At 37.9% G+C, this 22062-nt stretch overlaps 3 protein-coding genes across 9 annotated transcripts; 1 reads left to right on the forward strand and 2 right to left on the reverse strand.

Annotated features, from left to right (window-relative positions):
* Nucleotides 1-440: 440 nt before the first annotated feature.
* LOC121997370 lies at nucleotides 441-5195 on the forward strand. 2 transcript variants are annotated; one of them, XM_042551743.1, is made up of 8 exons: nucleotides 441-669; nucleotides 1765-1930; nucleotides 2013-2053; nucleotides 2634-2697; nucleotides 2907-3095; nucleotides 4254-4325; nucleotides 4456-4616; nucleotides 4699-5195. In XM_042551743.1, the coding sequence occupies exons 2-8, from the start codon at nucleotides 1775-1777 to the stop codon at nucleotides 4814-4816; spliced, it is 801 nt and encodes a 266-aa protein (XP_042407677.1). In that variant the 5' UTR covers nucleotides 441-669; nucleotides 1765-1774; the 3' UTR covers nucleotides 4817-5195. The 2 variants fall into 2 exon arrangements, with proteins under 2 accessions (XP_042407677.1, XP_042407678.1); XM_042551744.1 differs by having other exon boundaries at nucleotides 1769-1930.
* Nucleotides 5196-5478: 283 nt separating this feature from the next.
* LOC121997372 (probable 1-deoxy-D-xylulose-5-phosphate synthase, chloroplastic) lies at nucleotides 5479-13920 on the reverse strand. Of its 5 annotated transcripts, XM_042551748.1 has the most exons (12): nucleotides 13756-13920; nucleotides 13447-13581; nucleotides 12944-13122; nucleotides 10849-10968; nucleotides 10597-10761; nucleotides 10344-10494; nucleotides 9072-9340; nucleotides 8419-8674; nucleotides 7925-8232; nucleotides 6734-7012; nucleotides 6245-6529; nucleotides 5479-6026 (listed from the first exon to the last, which is right to left on the reverse strand). In XM_042551748.1, the coding sequence occupies exons 3-12, from the start codon at nucleotides 13097-13099 to the stop codon at nucleotides 5877-5879; spliced, it is 2139 nt and encodes a 712-aa protein (XP_042407682.1). In that variant the 5' UTR covers nucleotides 13100-13122; nucleotides 13447-13581; nucleotides 13756-13920; the 3' UTR covers nucleotides 5479-5876. The 5 variants fall into 5 exon arrangements, with proteins under 5 accessions (XP_042407682.1, XP_042407683.1, XP_042407681.1 ...); XM_042551749.1 differs by lacking the exon at nucleotides 13447-13581; XM_042551747.1 differs by having other exon boundaries at nucleotides 10344-10761; nucleotides 13447-13560.
* Nucleotides 13921-14962: 1042 nt separating this feature from the next.
* LOC121997373 (heat shock 70 kDa protein 15-like) lies at nucleotides 14963-20706 on the reverse strand. Of its 2 annotated transcripts, XM_042551752.1 has the most exons (10): nucleotides 20490-20706; nucleotides 19049-20244; nucleotides 18686-18913; nucleotides 18376-18471; nucleotides 17708-17899; nucleotides 16243-16437; nucleotides 16013-16159; nucleotides 15783-15932; nucleotides 15512-15642; nucleotides 14963-15405 (listed from the first exon to the last, which is right to left on the reverse strand). In XM_042551752.1, exons 2-10 carry the CDS (start codon nucleotides 20216-20218, stop codon nucleotides 15225-15227), a joined length of 2490 nt encoding a protein of 829 aa, XP_042407686.1. In that variant the 5' UTR covers nucleotides 20219-20244; nucleotides 20490-20706; the 3' UTR covers nucleotides 14963-15224. The 2 variants fall into 2 exon arrangements, with proteins under 2 accessions (XP_042407686.1, XP_042407685.1); XM_042551751.1 differs by lacking the exon at nucleotides 17708-17899 and having other exon boundaries at nucleotides 20490-20684.
* Between the last annotated feature and the right edge of the window lie 1356 nt (nucleotides 20707-22062).

Here is a 22062-nt window from a genome sequence, read left to right on the forward strand (position 1 = left end):
TAATTAGTATTTACTGTCGATAAATTGTTACACGTTGTAATAGTTACTGATGATTAGTTGCTACAACGTGTAATGAATAATGTCTATTATCATTTTAAAATATTTTATTTTTTTATTGTTTTATATTTTTATTTTATATTTCATTGGATATAGGATCGGATATCCAAATAACTGATAATCCGTCGGATATCTGATATATAATAATTATTGGATATAGGATCGGATGTAAGTCCTGATATTATATTATCTGATCTAGTAGGATCGAATAATTTTTTATCCTAATAATCAAATCAACCTGATCGGCTATCACCCCTAAACTTTACCCCTTGGATCGCACTTTTCAGGTCGGGCTCCGAAGCACTAACGGGTCGGACCGTGACCAAATAATAACGGATCGAATATTCTGGAAAATAAAGGCTTTACTCGGCCGGCCGCGGTGTTTCAACTCCACTTCCATCTCCTTCTTCTTCTAACCACCGCCGCCTCCGGCTCCGCTCCTCCGCAGCGGCTTAAATCCGCACCGAAAGTTTTCCGTTCTCTTGGGCAGCTCCACAAAAGGCCCCGAATGGACTATCCTCTTTGTTGATCTACAGGCGGGTAATCTTATAGGAGTGCTCCTTCCGCAACGCCAGTTCCGATCTCCTCCTCCTCCTCTTTCGTGTATCTGAGGTGGGTTGATCTGAAATCCCTTGATTTCTTCTAGATTCATACTATACTTGATTTCTTGCTTTTCCGAATGTGGATGGAATTGTTTTAGTTATAGGTTTATATAATTCTCTTCTTGTTGATAGCTTGATGGTGTTTGTGTTTGATGCATGTTTATTTATATTTTTTACTAATAAGACTTGCAAGTTTCAATTTCATGTTCAATATACGCTTGTCGGCCTTATGTAGTTGCGTATTTGGAGCTTTATTGAAATGTACAAAATAAAATTTTATTAAATATAGATATAATTTAGGATAAATATAACTGTCCTTAGAAATAGTTTACATCCACCTCATAGCGAATAACCTTATGGAAACAATATATAAATTTTACAAATTTAACCAATAAATAAATTTAAATAAATTGTAGAGTGGCATCCCTAGCTCTTCAAAGATTTTATGTGGATAATTGTTAATCTTCTTTAAGAAGGGAGATGCTTGATAGGATAATTCAACATTGTTTTCTTACATTGCTCCTTTACTGTAAGAGATGAGAAAATGGTAAGCTGAACAGTTAGGTCATTGGGGTCTCTTATTTGTGGAGGTAGACTAATTTTTATTGTGGAGTTAGCAAGAAAATGTCAGATGGTTTTGCTTATCCAAGTGCATAATATGCCCCGACTCACAATTGTGTAATCACAATGCAAGCGTAATCTGGTGAACTGTTGCATATTCAAATTGGCCATATGCAAGCTCATGGATGACATAGTCATGTATTTTGTTAAAGGGGGTGTCCTTCAGGAACAAAATTTTAACTAACAAGTTAGTTTACTATTCAGATATCAATGCTTATACAAGGTAATATACCTACTGGGTATTGCTACTGTAACCTGTATTATGTATTTCTTAATATTTGCCTTAACAATGGGCTAATGTAATTGCAGTGTATATGTTTTGCTAATTGTTGAAATAGTTTGATGATCTTTTAGCTATTGATAGAATTTCACTATCTTGTGTAATTTTCATGTGTTTTTGTTCATATTTTTAATTGACTACAATTTATTCTGGAAATATTTTGTTTTTGTGTAATATCTGACTATCAAGTATGCTTTCACACAGACAGATAAGGATGTTGAGACAGTTGACATCCCGTTGTTCTACCATCATCACACCTTTAATTTGTCATTCGGCAGAAAAAGTTCACTCACACATTCTTGGCGAAAGACCTTTGCTTATAAATTTCCCATCCCATACATTTTTACGAACTTTCCTTGACCTGCACCAGGTAAATGTTTTCTTGCTACCTTCATTTTTTTTTCAATCATTGTGTTATTGTTAAACAACTTGATTAGTGTTTTCAAATACAGTTTCACAATAAAGATGCCATTGCAAAGGAGAGGGCTAGGCTGTAAGTGAATTCTTTTTATTGTTAGTTTAAATAATGCTGCCTATGAACCATAAAAAGGATAAATTTTTTAAGTGTAAGAGGCCTAAAATTGTTGCTTCTTGTGAATGAAAAAGAGGATATGGATATTTAACTAATGATTTAATAGTACGCATAATATTCTTACATCATTAATTGAATGCAAGAAGCTCTATTGATATATGTATGTTGGTAAAAGAACTAGACTCATCAGTCCACTTGAATTCCTATATGCTTGCAAGGGGTAAGTGAAGTTAGGCACATGGTGTTCAATTTTGTTGCCTTTCAATTCCAAACCACTTCAGACTATCACTAGGTTGAAATCAACCATTTTGCTTTAGTGAGAGCTTACTCAGTTATTCAATTCTTCAACTTGAAAGATTAATGTATTCAATTGCTAAAATGATGAAAGTTAATGTCATATTTGTGTAAAATGTGAAATTTTGTCTTATTAAAAAATTCACCCTAATGTATTTATTTGATGAACTTGATATGCACTCATCCTCTAGACTCTAGGTATTAAATAATTTTACAATATTAAAAGTGACTCCATGTCTTAGTGCAGTTCAGATGAGATAAGCAGAGGATACTTTGCTGACATGTCAGAGATACATAAAAATCATGGCAAGGTAATGACTTCCAATTTGCTTATGATGAATTCTTCTTTCCATTTGAGCTACATTTGAATCTGGTTCTGTCATGTAATGTCTTGGCTTTTAGAAAGGGAAATATTGCATAATAGACTTTGCTTTCTGGCAACAAAGAAATACCAAAATATGCAGTCAGGACATACACAAATGCTAATTTTGATCAGAGAAGATGTTGTGCTTTCTTGCAGATTGCTTTAGCAAATAAAACTATAATACCATCTTTGATTGCTGCTAAGTTTCCCAACCTGGAAATAAACTTCTCAGATGGTAGATGTGAAAAATTACCTAGTAATCCTGAGCAAAGAATAAATGATTCCAGTCAAACAGCACTTCCCTGTGTGACATTGTTATCTCTTTCATTTCGGGCAAGTTCTCAGGTATATGAAATTCTTCACTTTATTTATGTTACCTTTTCATTTCTTCCATTAAACATTGATGACATAGGAAATCTAAGATTACATAATAACTATGACTTTTGCAACATGCTAAAATTGATTTGTGTCAATTGCTGCAATTTGAGTTATTAGGAAATAATCTATGGATTTAAATACCACCCTCACATATTGACAACCAGATTGAATTGAACAACACGGATTCAACAGAAGGTAATATAACTCTACCAGGAGTTCAGGACTTGATCTTGTGCCATATAAATTCTATTGGATAATCACTTTAAAAATTTAATTTGTTAGGGAGTATATACTTGTCAAAATCAAGTTGGATTAACTGGATTTAAACAAGGTCAGTTGGTTATTTTGCCTAAGACACTATGCATGGCTTCATATATCTGATAACAAATTGGTTTTTTGCCTCCTGGGTAAAGTTGGCACTAGTCTCAGCAGGAGAGGATTGTGCAACATGTTGCATGCAAAAGGTAACATTTGTCACATTTATCTTATATATGAATGGCAGACCGTGACTTGAATCATCATCATCATCATTTTCCCTGGCTTTCAAGTTGTGTCTAAGACACTAGTAGGCTGACGTTTTGAAAACCCAGTTGGACTGACCAGTTCAACTAGTTATACTTGGAACCATCAGGAAAAATGGTCCAGTCTAATTAGTGGGAAATATCCAGTCATGGACCAAATGAAAAGCCAGGAACCGAGGTCAAAACACGGACAAACTAGCAGTGTAGCATAAATGAGAGAATATTTTTTTCTTATTGCCAACTTCTAATTTTGAACTAGGCCTTTCATAATTTTTTTTTGAAGTCAACTCTTCTTGACTTCAACATACCCAATGTTTGATTTCATTGATTTATCATATGATGGAGTCATACTTCAAAAATCATTTTCTCTTGCCATGGTTTTCCCATTCTAGATGTTCTAATTGTGAAATATACAATCTACAAGCTAGTCGTTAATGATTTGCTTATCTGGTTAATAAGATATATGGTATTTGAATACTTAATCACTCCCCACCTGTCATTCAAGATTAAGATATATATTCATGATATTTAGTCACATTTTAAGTTGTTATGTGGAATCATTTAAGGTGAATATAATAATAAAAAATTCAGTTTGTGTTCATAGAAAATGGTTGAATCATGGAGTCTTCCTGTTTTGAATGCTTTTGGTGATGCTGGCACAGTGAAAATATACGAGGTAATCAATCCTTGCCCCAAGTTTCATTGTTCTAGAGGTTTTTATACGAACAGGCAGAAGTATCATAGTTTGTTTCGCATTGACATAATTATCAGGCTTTTCACTTCATTTATTCTTGAATCTTTTCCAGGTATCATTTATAGACTCTTGGTTATTCTCCCTGAGTCCGGTAAAGCGGCTTTTCCTCAAGATTATGCTGAAATCTAGTAATCCACAGAGGCAGATTGCTTACTCGTTTGGTGATCATTACTATTTCAGAAAGAATCTCCAGATTCTGAATCTTCTCACAGGGTAGCCCAAATCCTCCAACTTATTGTTCTCCCAGAAATATAGAAGTGCAATCTATCATTAAATTTATCTTTGTTGCCTTCAGGTATACCTTCCTTCTTGATAGTTCAGGCTGTATCAGATGGCAAGGTTATGGATACGCTACTGAAGAGGAAATTTCATGGCTTCTATCGTGCATTTCTCTTTTGTTAGACGAGAAATGAGACTCTTCGAGTATCATCCTGAGTCTATTTTTTGATGTCCTTCGGCCTGATTTTGTATGCATACCTTAGAAGTAACACAAGCGCCAACCAATAACGTGCACTATAACCAGCTCAATACCGTGTTGTTGTTAAGGAGATCCGATAACCTTGATCACAATTATTTATGATAGAGGCGCATTGGCAGTTGAGAAGCCCAGAGTTGTTAAATTTTTTTTGAGACATCCACATTTTGAAAACATTGAAATTTATGAGCGTCAAAAATTGCTGAAAAAAGAGACGATTGATGCTGTGTTGGAGTTGAGGCTTTCCGTATTATTTTCTTTAGCAACTCTTTTGCAGACTCGGTGCAAATTTTCCCATTCAATCTTTTGCTAATGCATATCACAGATATTCGATCTTTTATCTGAAGGGTTTCTTGGCGTGTTTGTGTTTTCGAAATTTAGTGAGAATTAGTTTAAGCATGAATGCTCATTCAAGCAATTTGAGTCAAACATAGGGGAATTTTGGTACAACAGAAAAGTTGTTTGATCTTGTGATCACGAGTTATTAGCGAAAGTAAAAAAATTACGACACTGAATTAATGAACAAACTCCGTGCAAGTTTTCAAGAAGTCCATATCTAGTGTTAGATTTTGTCAAATCTCAACCAGATTGTAAACTATATGACACGCCAAATGAAGTTCTTAAACACTGCTAATGTGACTGTACAAGAGGTACCATGATAACATACAGATAACCTACACGTAAAATATGGCTCCTGTTCCCGGTAGAAGCAGAATGCAGAATGCATTGGCTTTCCATTGTTGTTCATAGCAGTCGACGACTATCAACAGTTTACAATTGTGAACAATAAACCATACGAGCAAACAATGATCGTAGTCACCCATTTCATCATCAAATGCAGATGGCGCCGATAGCCATTACATTCGAAAGAAACAGAGAAACCCGGTATTCATAGTCTGGCAGCCTCTACCAAAATTTGGAGGTTGTGTTGTTGGCATCTTATTAGAACAAATCTCCTCCATTGCATCTGTCCACTTTGCCTGTGTTGAACAACAATTTTAATGCATCAGGCTGAAGGCTTCACGATAACGCCCTAACAGGCTTAATGCTGTTGCTGCAATGTGATGCCCAGTCAATCCAGCGATATCTAGTTGCTCCCTCGGGGATGCATGCTCGATGTAATTATCTGGCAGTAACACAGGTCGCCACTGGTAATCCAAACAAAGATGAACTCAGAGAGATGACTCAGCCAAAAGTTTCAGAAGAAATGAACTCACGAAAATTGAAAACTCTAGATTGGTTCAAATCATGCCTGATTTCATATACTGATAATAGGACGATAACACAACTAACATCTCATACGGTTGACGATTTAAAGGCAAAATTGCAAAGTGAAAAGTATGGGAAAGATGGGAGAAAACAATACCATTACTCTTCCATCAAGCAAACCATCAAGAGCTAGGAATTGTGATACATGAGTACCAAAGCCGCCAATGGTTCCTTCCTCAACTGTTATCAAAAACTGATGGTCCTGACATAGCTCTCGTATGAGCTCAATGTCGAGTGGCTTGCAAAACCTCGCGCTAGCAACGGTTACCTCAATACCAAGACTAGCAAGCAAAGATTGGGCCTTGATGCAATTCTGAACCATCACACCATAGCCAAGTAGAGCCACATGCTTTCCCTCCACTAGGATTTCTCCCTTCCCAATCTGAAACAAGCAATTCAAAGACCATCAAGACAATGGCAAATAAATATTACAGTTATAGTCTTCACAATTTAATGGTCATCGTCTTCACGGTTTAATAGGTACACCTGTTAGTTGTTTTTCGGATAACCATTGCATTAGATTGACACCAATAAGAAAAACCTTGAAAACTCTTTGTAGAATTCAAAATGATTTGCCGAAAGGTACCTCAAGGGGAGTTCCATTACGTAATGAACTACCATTTCCGAAAAGGGCTATCCTAGGATACCGGAAGCAAATAGGTCTATCATCGACAAGAACTGCAGTAGCTACCATGTCAACAAGTTCATCTTCATCTGATGGTGCCATTACAATCATATTTGGCAAGCATGCCATGAATGCAATATCAAAAATTCCTGATTGAGTTGGGCCTTCAGATCCAACAAGTCCAGCACTACTGATGGCAAATCTCACAGGAACTTTCTGCAGATCCACATCTTCAATGACCTACAAAAACAACATAATTTTTCACAATTATTTAATTCAAAATTGAAGGAACACATTTAGAGCACTATATTTGAAAAACCATTCCCCCTTGCACGATTCCTAGTATTTATGGAAAATGCACCGCCAGTTCTCAAACAATAAGCAAAACTAAACATAAATGATTCTTAGTTTGTATCAACTTTTAAGCATGTGATGGTAATTTGGTAAATGGGTTTTATCTTCTTATGCTCAGTAGACATCTGATGAAATAATGAAATGCAATTTGTAAGAACAATTAATTGGAATTTAATATTGCTTGGATTTTACTGTCGTGTATTGCGACTACAATATTCACTCAATAAGCTAAAGTAAAATCTTGTAGACACTATAATTATGATCACATAACCATGTAAGTGAATAAATTTTTGGCCATGAAAGTGAATAGGTTATGTGACTCTTGAGTACCATAGCATTTCCTAATCTCATTATTGGGTAATGTGGCAATACAGTGATGATAACTTTCAACGATATAGTACTTTCCAAGCATCCAAATTCATATACAGATAATATACCAATGGAAAATTATAATTCCAGGGCCCAATGAACAAGAAAATAAAAAACTCCATTTTAAAGAAACAGATAAAACAACCCAAGAAAAAAGATAGATTAGATGGTCAAAATACTCTGTGCATCGTGAATAATATACTGAGTACTGACTATTGAGTATAACAACAGGGCTCAGGAGTTGGGAGCCCTGGTAATTTAGGTCATGTTAAACAGCTAGGATGGCTCAGTAAATGAAAAACACCTTCAGAAGTTCTCTCCAAACTTATTAAGTTTGGAGAAAAGGCAGTTCAAGAAGAAAGCCCTGAATATATTTAGGTAGCAAGTCCTGTACGGGTAAACATTTAAGGACATTGATAATAATATGACCTGATCATATCCTCTCTGTAAGAATGTTGACGGAATTATGCAGAATGGCTTCATGCCTCCACAAGATAATCCTGCTGAAAAAGTAATAGCATGTTGTTCTGCCATTCCAACATCAAAGAATCTATCTGGAAATCTGGTCTGGAAAAACTTAATAGATGGATCAAGTCCAGTGCCAGCATGGACCACTACAATTGATTTGTCCCTTTCTGCTTCTGCTACTAGAGCTTCCACGAGAACGTCATTGAATGTCCTGAGGCTGCTTTTGATAGACATACAATCTGATACTAGAGAGCATGATTTTGGCGTACCTGTTTGACATCAATGTGACAGAGTACATTGATCACTTAGGAAATCTTCAGTACAGTAAGGTATACATTTCCAATTTATGAATGAATATACATAAATGCATACACATTGTTACATCAAATTTGATTAGTGGCGCAGAGACCTTGCTCTGCCACATGCTACAGTAGACAAGGATTCAATCATCTTACCCTCCTCAGTAGATTCTGAGTCCTTCTCATCCTCTGTGATGACATGTACTAGCACAGGACCAGTTGAATCTAATGATGCCACTTCATTAAGTACACAAACTAGATCATCAATATTGTGCCCGTCAACAGGCCCAATGTAGTAAAGTCCAAGTTCTTCAAAGAGAGTAGCTCCAAGAGGGCCCATCATACCACGTGTGTACTCATCAACTTTGGCTGCCAATTCATGCACTGCTTTACCGATCCGTTTTGTTATTCCCTGGTATTGACAAACATGATAAAACACAATGTAATATAGGTAAAATGCAAAGAAGATAATGCATACCAAATAATAGAGCTCTAAAACATGATCACAAATATTGGAATGGTCAACAATCGAGGCAAGACACATGCAGTAGTTAAGAAAGAAAACCATTGAAGCGGTCAAGAATTGAGGCAATAAAACATATGAAAAAAAACCCATATATCAAAGCAACTTCACCTATTTGAAGTTCTGTCAAGAAAAGTTTAAGGTAAATGAACATTAACATTTCCCAAACAGATTATACAGAACTCAGGTTCTTTCATTCCATATTTCCAATCAGAATTTAGCTAGTATCATTCAATTATCATACTGCTTAGACATAGATGTGCTACTGAATTGAGAAAACATGTACCTTTGCTGCTTCTCTGAATCTCCGGAAAGATCTACTAGACTGGAGCTTGCTTAGACTACTGGAGAGAGGATTGATTGCCATTTTTGATCCATCATCAAGCTTAGGATGTAAAGAATGCCTACTATCATTTAAAATCACTATCATGTTAGAGTCAAGATATCCAGCATTGCTCATTGCCTCATAGACCTGACCAGCCATTGTTGTCAAATTATTTATGATTGCCACAACACGATTCTTCTTTCCTTGAATATCTCTTGCAACAGCCATGCCTGGGAAAAATAAGCACTGTCAGAACAAGTTTCCTTTTTTTTTTTAAATTTTAACCATATATCATGGGTAAAATGCACATTGGAAATGCAAACAAGGATTTTCTACTAAAACAAGGAACAATAAATAAACCTCAATATTCAATATCATTATTTTAAAAAATAATAGATATAAAAAAAAGAGTGACAAAGCTAACAAATTTTCACTTTTTTGCAGCAAACAGTGAACCATCCTACAAATTAAGGCTGATGGGAAGCAGTCATGTAAAGGGACCACCATCAATTGAACTCCAATATGAAGTAAAGCATGCTTTCAATCTAACTACAATTGAGTGTAGAAAATGAGTCAATACTTCTAACCTCCAGACAGATGAAATTAAATTTCTTGTTTTTCAGTTAAATAAATAAGTAGGACTGCATCTCATCTATCATACCTAATCTTTTACAGTTCTACTCACATCATCACAACAATCCAATCTTGATAATTACCTATAAGCGACACACATCAACAATCACTTGTCCCCAAAAAAAAATGACAAATATTTGGCAAATTTATGGTAAAAAAATATATCAAGAAACTCCTAATTTTGCAATTGTTCATCATGATAATTATTTAGAATCCGCTATATGAATATTACTTCATTTATCTCTATAAAAGACTATATAATGGGTAACATTCAATAGAGCGCTTTTAGCTTAATTTTACAATTGTCAAATCATAAAGTGCACTGTAGGTTATTCAATATGCCCATCTTATTTTGGGACTAAAATGTCCTTTACATATAATACAAGGAATACTTTTTCGAGAACCACAAAAATACAAGAAAAATAGATAGTGACAGACCAATTCTTCAAAACATGGAATATCAATCTAGCATTGACTACAGAATTAAAGGTGGTATTTATGTAATATTGTCAAGCAATTATCTCCTGGATATCTATTTATCATCTCATGAACTCAAAAGGCCAAAACAAAATATTGACTGAAAAAAAATGAAGAAAGTACCAAGCCCAGCAGATATGCTATTGCATCCATGCCCAGCTCCAAATGCATCATAGTCGCTCTCTGCTCGAGAAGTGAAACCAGAGAGACCTTTTCTTTGCTTAAGTGTATGCATAAGAGCCCGCCTCCCTGTCAGAATCTTATGTGCATATGTCTGTATTTGATGGAAAAAAATATTTAAAATAAAGAATGTAGCATGGTAAATAGGGCCTTTGAAATTGGCATCCGTTTTAGTTAACAAGGAAATACAAAGTACCTGTTCACCATCATCCCAGAGTATCTTGTCCATCGGTGCATGAAAAACATGATGTATAGCCACTGTCAACTCCACCACAGAAAGACTTGCCTTATAAGGTTTATGGGCATTTGACATAATGAAAGAAATCTCAGAACGAATTTCACTAGCCAATTGTTTTAGTTCCTGTATCGGGTCACTTATCAACTCTCCCACAGACATTTGCAATTTGCAGCAAAGGTCAAAAAGATAATGATTGTAAAGATAAGATACCTTGCAGGACAGATTCTTCAACTGTATTGGTGTATCAACCATGTCTAAAATAGGAGTTGGATCTTTTTCCCAGAAGAACTCACCGAGGTCTGGTAGCGCGGCTACTTGGCTGCACAAGCTCTGAGAACAAGTAACTTCTCTAGATGAATTACTCAATAGAAGTCAAGAAAAAAAAACTAAACAGAATCTAAACACAATTACTAAGTGAAATAGTAAAAGTGACACATATAAAGATAGGCATTGAATTTAAGTGTTATGGATGTTATCTAACATCCATTACTAGTGAACCTACAATCATCACAAGTAACAAGAAATGAGCATATGCAGCAGGTTTAAAGTGCCGTGCCGAAATGGTCGAAACGGGCGAAACGTCTCGTTCCGCTTGGCGACCGGCACCGGCATGACCCCGGCACCAGACCCACGACAGGTGCGACGTGTTGCGCGAGCCCATGGTCACAGCAGAGGGGTCGCTCGACCTGCAACAGTAGCGGAGGGATCGTATAAGCCTTCCGTTGCCGCTGTGAAGGCATCGTGCGACCCTGCGGTCACTGCAGAGGGGTCGCACAGCCAACGTGGTCGCGCCGAAGGAGTCACGCAATCCCCGCGGCCATGGCTGGTCGCGCAACCCCGCGGCAGCCCCGAAGTCGGGCTCGCGAGTGGTGTCGGATTTTAGATTTTTTAAAATTAAACTTAGGTTAATTATTTTAATCAACTCCTAACTATGATGGAGATAATCTAAAGAGATTTTATTAAACCCTAATAAAATTATCTAATTAATTTTATATTTCATTTATTTTAATTTAAAAATTATAATAAAATTTTTATTTATTTATTTATTTATCTATTTTCATATCTTTTCCTTTTTTAAAAAGATTATTTTTTAAATAATTATGTTAAATATTTTAGTTTTTAATTAATATATTTTATATTTAAAAATACCGAAACTATATCGGCACGGCACGATACGGTACCGAAACTGTATCGTTCCGGTCCAAGACCGAAACCTCGGCACGGGTCAAAATTTTAAACCTTTGCAACTTAATAAAACCCATTGCTTGTCATTTTGATGAGTAAACTGAGCACTGATACCATGTTCAAATAACTTTACTTTCACTGTTCATTTTTACCCCAAGATAGTGTATAAGTACATTACTTCTTACAAGAGATACCTAAATTAATGCCTACCACTATAAGAGGATAACATAGGAAATTTTCCAATAGTACACTTGCCATAGAATGGCACACTCCTTAGGTTAACTTGGCTTATTTGGTTGACAAATAACAGGAAAATTAGTTGAGAGTATGAAGAGATAGAATGACACACTCCTTAGATGAACTTGCTTATTTGATCAACAAACAACAAGAAAATTATTTGAGGGGGTATGGAAAGCAAAAGTTCAGATATGATATCTAGCATCTGCTAATCTGAGTTCATGCATTCCATCCTCTTGTTCTTTGAGGGAAGATAAATAATTCGTAACCGGCAGCAAAGTGAACAAAGATGGGGGCCAAACAGAAGAAAAAGGATGTTTTTGATTTGTAGTTATGAGTTCCCTTTCATTTTCCTATCTTTGGTTGAGCAGTAGACAGCTATTGGAATTCCGGTCTTTCTTATTTTCGGTTCCTTCTCTTCAGTTACTGAAGTAGAAGTTTGAATGCTGAATGTGCATAGGGATTGTCTTAGTTAGCTCTCTTCCCTGCTCATCCTATCTTTTATAATGCACACTGCAAAATTTTTTAAATGCAACTCTAGGGAATATCAGTTCTATCTAATCCCACCCAACATAATATGCGCATGCCTGAAATTTCAACTTTGCATCACATACAAATGTTCATTTTAAATGAGATTATTTTAAATTCATCTACTGGAAAGAAAAAACTAACAAATTGGTTGTGCAATATTATCATATATGCATTTTTTTTCCCTTTGCCTAGATGTAAAGCATGTCGGAATATGGTACTAATTTGCTGAAAAAGTGAAGAAATAAATTCTAACCAGTATATGCATTCCAGACAGGCCATATATAAAGATACCTAACAACAGAACTAATACAATACTTTAAGCTGCAGAACATGCATGAAATAGAACCTTAACCTTTTGGGGATATGTAGTAACAGAATTTTGGTTCATAATGAATTCCAATGTGAAAGGTTGCGTAGAGCTGAAGAGGTCAGTTTTTGACTGAAACCTTGATTCGCCATGGAAGAATGGCCTATGTCCAAATAGGCACTGACAGGAGGAAGACGCCATTTGGCAAACAAAACAAGTAGAATCTGCAACCATGGAATTGAACAGATTAAAACTACTGTTTTTAGGAGAAAAAAAGATTTCCTAACCTAAGACCACGAAAAAAATAATTCAATATAGGCATATAAAAACAATGCAGTCGTTCTCAAAAAAAAATGAAAGAGAAAAAAAATCCTAAGCCAAATTTATTTTAGGAAAACAAACATTGAGGAGTCAACAATAACAAACATAATTCATAGACATTGAAGCGCCACTTATTGGTTCAACACAGCCAAAACGTGAATAGACTCGAACAATTTACTGAAAAATGAACCATACACTATAAACATCAAATGATGGTAAATGCTCACTCTCTCAATCAATCCTCGAACTAAGCTCAATGGAAGGATAAAATCCATCAAGCCGGCCCCAAATAATTTGGACGAACAAGGCGAGATGACGACGATGATAATGATTCACTCTATCTGTGAACAGGGCCATCAAATCTGAAATCAAAACCTCTCATAAAACCACCATAAAAAGGCTCAAAAACAAAACTTGGGCCGCTAAATCTGTCTGAATCAGCGACTTACTACGCCGAACCAAAATTAGGACTAAGAAATAAGAATTTAATCACAAGAAATTCGGAGATAAACAAAGCCCTAAAATGGAAGATTTACCTCCTCTATCGGGTGCAAAACCAACAAGTAGAAGAATCTAAGCGAGTAATCACTTCGAAATCACATCGATGAGCACGGAGAAGCAGCGGCAAGGGAACTAGGGAAGAGGCAGGCGACGAAAGAAGTTCCCTGAGAAGCAATAATAAAGCGCAACGAAGACGTGTCAACTTTATGGTGAAAGGAATAGCCGGCCTTATAAAGCACCACCACTCGCCCCCCTCGCAGAAAATTTGACCTTGAGATCTATTTCCTCCGTCGATCGTTGATTGGACGGTCTAGATAGCTCATCGGGCCGGCTCCGGATAGTAAAATGTGGAGGAGAAATCTTTACTCCCCCCCCCTGAATTATAATTAAATTACGAGGGCGAAGTCTTTTTAACGGTTCGCTTCATGGCCAATGGAATCTTCGGCTGCGCGACGAGACAAGCCGACCGGCGTCTTGTGTTTGGACCTGTGACGTAACCGGTCTGGTCCGGTCAGGAGATTAAGTTCGACAAATTAATCTTTAAAATATTTGCAAATTGCATGCTAAAGCTAACTTAACCGGACAAATATCGATTTTATTACGCTATTAATCGTTGTTTGATAGAAATGGTGTTTGGATCTGAGTGGACGGAATCCGAGTCGGTTCGTAAATTTGCAGATTCCAAAAAAATAAAAAATAAATAAATAATATGTATTCCACTAATTTTTTTTATTACGTCCTACTCCACTGTCCTACTCCAATATTCCATATACAATTATCCAATCATCCGTCAATATTATTATTTCCAAATGTGTACTCCACCATTTCATATATAATTATCTAACCATCCTTCAATATTATTATTTCCACGGACACAAAACTCTCTAACATAATAATCAAAGATTAATTCTCATAACTAACAACACCAAGAGAGCCGTTAAAATAACGGATCGACCTTTTCAGTATTATTATTTTCTAACTAAATTTTAAATGATCTAAATAATTTTGGAAGAAAAAAAAAACAATTCGATGCATGAAACTCTCCAGTCATACGAGATCTCAGGAAAATATCCATTAGGTAATCTTATCCAACTTGAAAACCCGTCCTACTCCACTGTCCTAAATAGTTTTGGAAAATAGTTGAATAATTGTACTGATCCCTTTGATTATTTGGCTTTTGCACCAAAAAAACAAGGGCAGAAATTTGCAGTGGTTTTAGCAGAGAGAATTTCATCCTATTTGTTTAGAGGAAAGCATCTTTCAACTATTTATTTAGATGAAGACTGGACAGGTCACAAATTTAGTGTAGAGTATGGTTGACTAAAACTTCCAATGAATACACTGCTAAATTCCAGGAGATGCAAAAAAACTCCCATATACGTTTCTGTGAGATCTCCAGATGCATTGACTTATCATCTCCACTCGATCCTTTTGCTGAAATATCGATCACAAGCAAACACTATAAGATGAAAAAGTTGTTTTACGCCTATGGGGAACTGTCTGACTAGTCGGTGTCCATTGGCTCAGCAGCCGTGGCCGGAGATACTTGACTGCCCTCATGAGCCATGGACTCCACCGGTCCATCCTCTCCTTGGTTCTGCAACTCGGATGCTTGAGATTGATCACCCGGGGTCTGACCTTTTGGTGAAGCGGGTTGCGGCTTAGTCATTATCGGTTTGCAAAACCTGCCGATAAAAGACCATATGGGAGAGACTAAATTAACATCCGAAACCCAGTCTAATTCAACTTGATGGCAATAAGGTGATGGATGTTTAAATGGTTAGTTTATACTCGTCCAAAGCTTCTGTCTTTCTTTTGATATCGCCAAAGAGGAGAACTGGATTGGCGTATTTGGGCAAGGCATCCTGTTGCTGCTGCTTCTCACGCAGCCAAGCTTCTGCTTCGCAACACTCACTAACCACCTGCAGAAGAAATAAGAAATTATGCGTTGACATGCCAAGAGAATCTAAAGTAAACTAAATTTCATTGTCCATCAGATAATAATAACCAAGAAGCATATACTGGAATCAAGAAACACTCAGTAAAGTGACTTAGCAATTACATTCTGCTTCTCTGCAAGTTCAATGTGGTCCAACTTGGAATCGTTAGACAAAGCTGCGGCTCTGAAACTATTGATGCAATAATCAAGTTGATCGATTGCTGGAGTCCTTTCTGTCCACTCCCTGTACCGCTCCTCAATTGGGGTACCTTGCTGCGCTCAGGACAAACACCGTCAGCTTAAGGAACTGTTTAAACACTGAATGACAAGTAGGTTAAATGCATATATTTTACCTTTCGAAGTTCCTCAAGTTTAGCAACATAAACACCCTTAGTTTCGTCTTCACCATCTTCATAAAGCCAATCCTCAACTTCCTGAAGCTTTGCAATAAGCTCATCTTTCTCTGATGTTGTTACAAATGCCTCGTACATATCGTGAAGCTGAAGGTTAATATACTCTTAGAATCACAATGAAACAGTTACAGTTATATCCTACTGTAGTAGAGTAGGATAGAATGTATTACCTTGTTCCGCATGTCATACACATATGCCTCCACAGCATTTTTCCTGTCTTTTGTTTCTTCCATCACTCTATCTTGAAGAGCCATTTCAAACTCCTTTTTGATGGCCTTCTGCAATTCATCAGATGACAGTACACCATAGACTGTCTCAACGGCAGGAATATTGGTTTTCTTGACTTTCTTTTTAGAATATTCAACCTGGGGTACGAAGTATTAATGAAATTTGAAGGTCGAAACACAAAATAAATACTGAATCATGATACTCTGCCATGAAGAGGTTAATTAAGTAAAGCTTAACAATATCACTTTTACGCACGAAACAAGCACAACCTAAGAAAGCATGATTGAAGTGTAGAAATATAGTTATTTTGATTTGGAAAGCAAGCATCGAGAACCATTTATTCACATCATAATCTTGTGATTGACCTAGCCAATCAACAATAAGTTAATCAAGAATTCACATAAATCAGGCAATTGCTTCAGCATACCAGAGAAAATGGACACCAACAATGAAAAGAAAAAAAAAATTAAGAAGAGAAATTAATCAGAAATAACTAAAAATGTAACATAAGACCAATTTTTCCAACCTATCAACTTCTCCAACATTATTGTGACAGTTGTTGTATAGTTTCATGTTTTCTCATATCGGACATGATGGCCATATCTCTAACTCAATCTCAGATGTCCTAAATTAGAACTGGCTACTAAACTCACTCCAACTCAGACCAATCAAGCAACCTACCCATCCATCTCAATTTCCTACCGGGAAGGTAACCCAACATCATTATGCAATTAGAGCTAGTTGCCCAAAATTGGTTTGGAGTCACATCAACAAGGTTCACCATTAACAAAACCACCATTAAGCATGCCCAACTGAAGTGATCCAAAGCCATGATGTAAGAACAAGACTATGCTTGTCCAAGCAACCATTGCTAACAACAATGCAATTAAGGTTGCAGCCTATCTGGCATCAAATGCAATGACCAACCAAGATTTAATTGCCCTCTTCCGCCATATAATGGATTACAAATGTGACAATAAATATCAGATCAGCCACTGCGACTCTAAAAATTGCTAGCCACCCTATTTTGCAATTATAGGAACTTTGATTCCCATATTCTGGTGAACCACTTTTTTTCTCTCCTTAACTTAATCATTAAATTATGATCTCATTAGACCATTCATGTCATACCCTTGCTGGTCACCAATCTTCAACCTCAGAGCCACATGACTAGGCCCAACTTTGTGACAGACACAATCCACCATTGACACTTAAAATGTTAAACCCTCCAATAGAGGTGGCAACTTATTTGAGGATCTGGGCTTGTAGCATTTTTTTGTGTGGCAAGGGTTTTGATATGGCATATCGAAAAAAGTGGTATTACCAGCATCCAGACCAAACAGGAAGGTAGCCTGCTTAAGCGCCAAACTAATCACTATATAAATGAGAAATTGAGAATTATCAAACATTTTTTGTCAGTTTCCATGTGTAAGGCTTTTCCTTTGACTCCGATACCCCATTCTCAACCCTACCGGATGTTTTTGCATCCTCCATGCTTACATCCGCTTCAGTTTTTGAGGAATCAATTGCTCCGTTGTCAATAACCATTTGTGCGGATTCCTTAGGTGGTTCTGCCAAGACTAGGATTTCAACTTCCTCCTCCAATTATAGATCCAAGATCAATCATGGTAAAGCCCCCAGGTACCCAAGTAATAGACTTGCATCAATGTGAAAGGGTTCGAGTTGCGGCTGCGGCAAATAAGCTTTTCACTTAGGGGACCGCTCAATACATGATTTACCTTCATCTCACCATGAGGAAGGCGATGAGGGGCGATTGGCATGACCGTTATCATGTTTTTTTACATCAAGATCAATCATGGTAAGGCCCCTAGGGAGTAGCTGAGTTGGTACCAAGTGGTAGACTTGCATCAATGGGCAAAAGTTTGAGTCGCAGCTGCGGAAAATAACCCTTCTACTTAGAAGGCCACTCAGGAGGTGATTTTCCTCCCTTCATCTCACCGTGGGCCAGCAATGAGGAGCGCTTGGGGTGAGTGTTATCACATTTTTTTGCATCAAGATCAATCATGGTAAGGATAAGGTAAACGAAATAATAAAATTTAAATCAATGCACTTACAGTGGCTGAGTCAATTGAAACAATTCCATGCAGATTTAAGCGCACTTTTGCTTTCACCTTAGCACGCTCCATGGCGCTTAACTGGAATGGCCCAATCTGCAAATAAGGTTTAAAATTGTCGATAGCAGCAAGTCTTTAAAGAAGCCATAATTGTAGTGGCATTATACAAGGCTAGCAGTATCACATATCCAGGGGAATGAAAAGAATGAAATTAGAAGAATTTTTAGGACTCTAACTTGAAGTAATAATTGCAGTTGATAATGCAGCATTCACTGCATTTTTGTAATATCATGCCAAACAGAATGATTACCGTGACAGTGCTGATCTTTGCAGGAATTTGTGAATCGCCTGCGTCTGCATATACAACATCAACAGAAAATGTACCAGACCGAAAGAATGTAAGAGATTTGACACTAGGAATCGGGTTCCCTTTTGGAAAAACAGCTGTAGAGTGCTGGTTTTCTGTTCCACCACTCCGTGAGTCAGTAGCTGTTTCTTTCCACGATAAGGCTATCGAGAAAGGGAAGCTATCACGAACCTGTATAAAATCAAATTTAAGAAGTCTGTAAGTACATATCAACAAAGACAATAACAGTGAGCAGAAAAAAGTTAGTTAGAATTTTAAAAAATGTAACTTCATAAATGAAAATGAAGATGCAAAAAGATTTAGCACCTGAAATTCCCGCACTTTGAACGTGGGACTTAGAATGGCACATTCAAGGGCACAACCACGGGCGACACACTCACTTGCGTTCATGGTACGCCTAGGCTCTTTGCCAAAGAAATCTGTCAAAATCTTGATAATAGCTGGAATACGCGATCCTGATCCAACAACTTCAACAGAATGAATATTCTCCTGACCCAACCTCGCTTCAGCAAGGGCTTTCTCCAAAGGTCCTTTAACCCGCTCCAAGATGGGAAGGCTTATCTGCTCAAACTCTTCTCTCTTCATAAAACCCCTCACGTCCTTTTCATCCATCAGACACTCAATATTCATTGGAGCCTCAGGGTTTGCGCCGAGAACCTTCTTTAGCTTCTCACATGCAGCTCGGAGCCTGATACAGGCCCTGGCATTCTGATACACGTCAATTTTGTATTCATCCTTGAACTTAGCAGCAAAATACTTAAAAATAGCTTCATCAAAATCTCTCCCACCGAGAGACTGATCATAAGAATGAGCCAATATCTTCAGTTGTCCCTTCTTGTAACTAGCAATGCACACCTGAATGCTTGCATGCCCCACATCAACAAAAGCCACATTAATTTGATCATTCTCCGGCAAGTCCGTCTTATAGATACCATAGGCCAACGCAGTAGCAGTTGTCTCATGGAACAAACGTAGAGGATGCAAGCCAGCTATTGTAGAAGCATCCAACATCGCTCTCCTCTGAAGATCATTGAAGTAGACCGGAATCCCAATGCAACAATCAACGACTGCCGCATTTAGATTCTTCTCTGCAATGCTCTTCAGGTTGGACAGAATCATCGCAAGAACTTGGGTCGGAGTAAATGTCCTCAGTTCACCTAGGTAGTTAGCATGGATCAATAGAGACTCATCTGGTCCTTCAGTTACCTTAAACGGGAAGGACTGGATATCCCTCTGTACCGCAGGATCCGAAAACTTCCGACCTAAAAGACGCTTGATCTGCGAGACCGAATTCTTAGGGTTCATAGTAGACGATGCTGCACCTGCAGTCCCAATAAAACGCTGCTTCTCGCCGAAGCAGACAATGGCAGGGGTCTCACGCTTTGATTCATCATTCAGTACCACATCGATGCCGCGTTGCCTTGCCACCGCAACAATGCAGCTCTCGTTCCCAACGTCAAATCCCACGACGCTCATTTTGGCTACCAAATATGCTCAGAAATCTGCAATCAAAGAAGCAACTCTCAGTCAGACGGATCCCAAAAGTTCGATGAAGACACATTTAGCTTTAGAAAAATAGATCTTAAACAATAAGACACTACTCTAATAATCTAGCTTTAGCTCCAATCAAGAAACACGACCTAAGGTTTTGACCTACCAGAGATTGGTCAAACAATCTAACAAAATCACAGAGAAGAGCTAAGTAATTAAGGATTGTGGACGGAGATAAGCGGGATTCGGATCGTACCAAGAGTAAACCTCGAAGCAGGTGCAAAGTGGCTGCTACGCCTTATTGGATCAAGATTCACCGCCTTCTCGTCGTCGCCGGAGCGGATGAATTTTCCCTCGCAATGAGGCGGAGGCGAGAGGGTGATCGAATTAGACTGAGGCGCTTTTTCTAGAACCATCGTCTCCACGACGATTAGCGGCACATGGATCACAGGAAGGCTATGGTTTCCGATTGCTAGCCGTCGATCGAGACACGTCCCTCTTGATCGGCAGTCAGGATTGGCGAGTTAACGAGTCCCCGAGTTTCGCAACGGTCGGCCAAGCACGCCAACACGTGGCGAAGACGGTGGGACCGGACCGGAGTGTTCGAGAAGCGTCACTTTGCTGAATCAGCGTTGCTATTAGTACTCGTTCTCGAAGCACCTGCATCTACCCTGCTCTCTGATTGGAGACAAGGGAGATGGTTTGGCGTGGCCCATGTGAGGACGGAAGAGCTTTTGTTTTGACTTAAGCGTGAGGAGGACAAATCGTAGTTGTAGTGAGAATGTAGTGGAATTGTGGAGGATCAGGTTCCATTTTATGGAATAAGACGGGCGTTTATGTAATATTACGATTTTATTGGCTCCGCAGTCCACATAGAAAACTTAAACATAAATTTGTATATTTTAAAGGAGGATTACAAGGTAGAAGAAAACAGATCCGTATACCAATTCCCACAATAAAATGATCAAACTATGAAAACACAGTGAATTATTTCATCGTCAAAGAATGTTTTAACGTATACTACATATCTCGAACAGTAGCACAATTATGAACCTCAATGAACAAGATAAGTAACGAGCAGAGCCAGAAGCATCAGCACATAAGCTATGCCTTGATCGATCGCCATGCCATCGCTGCTCATGGGCGCTGGAGCCTCCGCCTGTCCCCGCGCAAGCTTTGCGAGGCTCGAAAAGAAAAAGAAGAAGAAGAAGACGAAGAAACCGCCGGCACGAACAGAGGCCATCTTTGATCTCTGAAGCAAGTAGAAGTGATACTTGCAGATTGAATAAATTTCTTCGCCGAGTGCATTTATATAGAGTTTGGAGAGGAATGCTGGTCGTCGACGGCATCGGAAAGCCGGCGGCTTGTTTCAGTTGGTTTCTTGCAGAGAAAAGGAGAGATGAGGACGACATTTCTTGGAATTTGAGAAGTTGGTCAGAGGTCAACGTTGAGGGTTTTGGTTCGGATTTGTTTAGACGGCACGTGGTTCGTCTCTAGATGAATTGTGGTGGAGTCCAGTCGAAGAAGGTTCGTGGAACTTTGACCGTCCGGCTGGACATCATCTCTGACCGTGTGGAAATGTTTCGAAGCGTGGGAAATGGAAATTGCGTGGATTGCTCTTGTGACGAGTTTTTTAATTTGACCAAATTTCTGGAAGCAAATTTTATTTTGCTCTTTATAATCTTTCATGTGAATTTTAAGGCACAATTTGAACAAATCCCAATTTATTCGGGAAAGCCCGAGCACGGGCAGAAACGAAGCTGAGCAGGAGAGGATTCGAAGAAAGGGAGAAGAGCGGCAAGAACAAGGTACTCGATTCGCTACTTTAA

Source organism: Zingiber officinale, chromosome 6A (genome assembly GCF_018446385.1).
Source record: "Zingiber officinale cultivar Zhangliang chromosome 6A, Zo_v1.1, whole genome shotgun sequence".
Classification (NCBI taxonomy): Eukaryota; Viridiplantae; Streptophyta; class Magnoliopsida; order Zingiberales; family Zingiberaceae; genus Zingiber; species Zingiber officinale.

Coding starts and splice junctions, on each gene's coding strand:
- LOC121997372 (XM_042551746.1), bottom strand. CDS start 13,099: ATGGCGTCTTCCTCCTGTCAGTGCCTATTTGGACATAGGCCATTCTTC. Junction 9,341..10,343: donor TAGCATATCTGCTGGGCTTG/GTACTTTCTTCA, acceptor TATTTTTCCCAG/GCATGGCTGTTGCAAGAGAT. Junction 6,027..6,244: donor TGCTTGATGGAAGAGTAATG/GTATTGTTTTCT, acceptor TTGGATTACCAG/TGGCGACCTGTGTTACTGCC.
- LOC121997370 (XM_042551743.1), top strand. CDS start 1,775: ATGTTGAGACAGTTGACATCCCGTTGTTCTACCATCATCACACCTTTA. Junction 3,096..4,253: donor CATTTCGGGCAAGTTCTCAG/GTATATGAAATT, acceptor TTGTGTTCATAG/AAAATGGTTGAATCATGGAG. Junction 4,617..4,698: donor ATTCTGAATCTTCTCACAGG/GTAGCCCAAATC, acceptor TGTTGCCTTCAG/GTATACCTTCCTTCTTGATA.
- LOC121997373 (XM_042551752.1), bottom strand. CDS start 20,218: ATGAGCGTCGTGGGATTTGACGTTGGGAACGAGAGCTGCATTGTTGCG. Junction 16,438..17,707: donor CATGGAAACTGACAAAAAAT/GTTTGATAATTC, acceptor TTCGTACCCCAG/GTTGAATATTCTAAAAAGAA. Junction 15,406..15,511: donor AAGACAGAAGCTTTGGACGA/GTATAAACTAAC, acceptor TTTTATCGGCAG/GTTTTGCAAACCGATAATGA.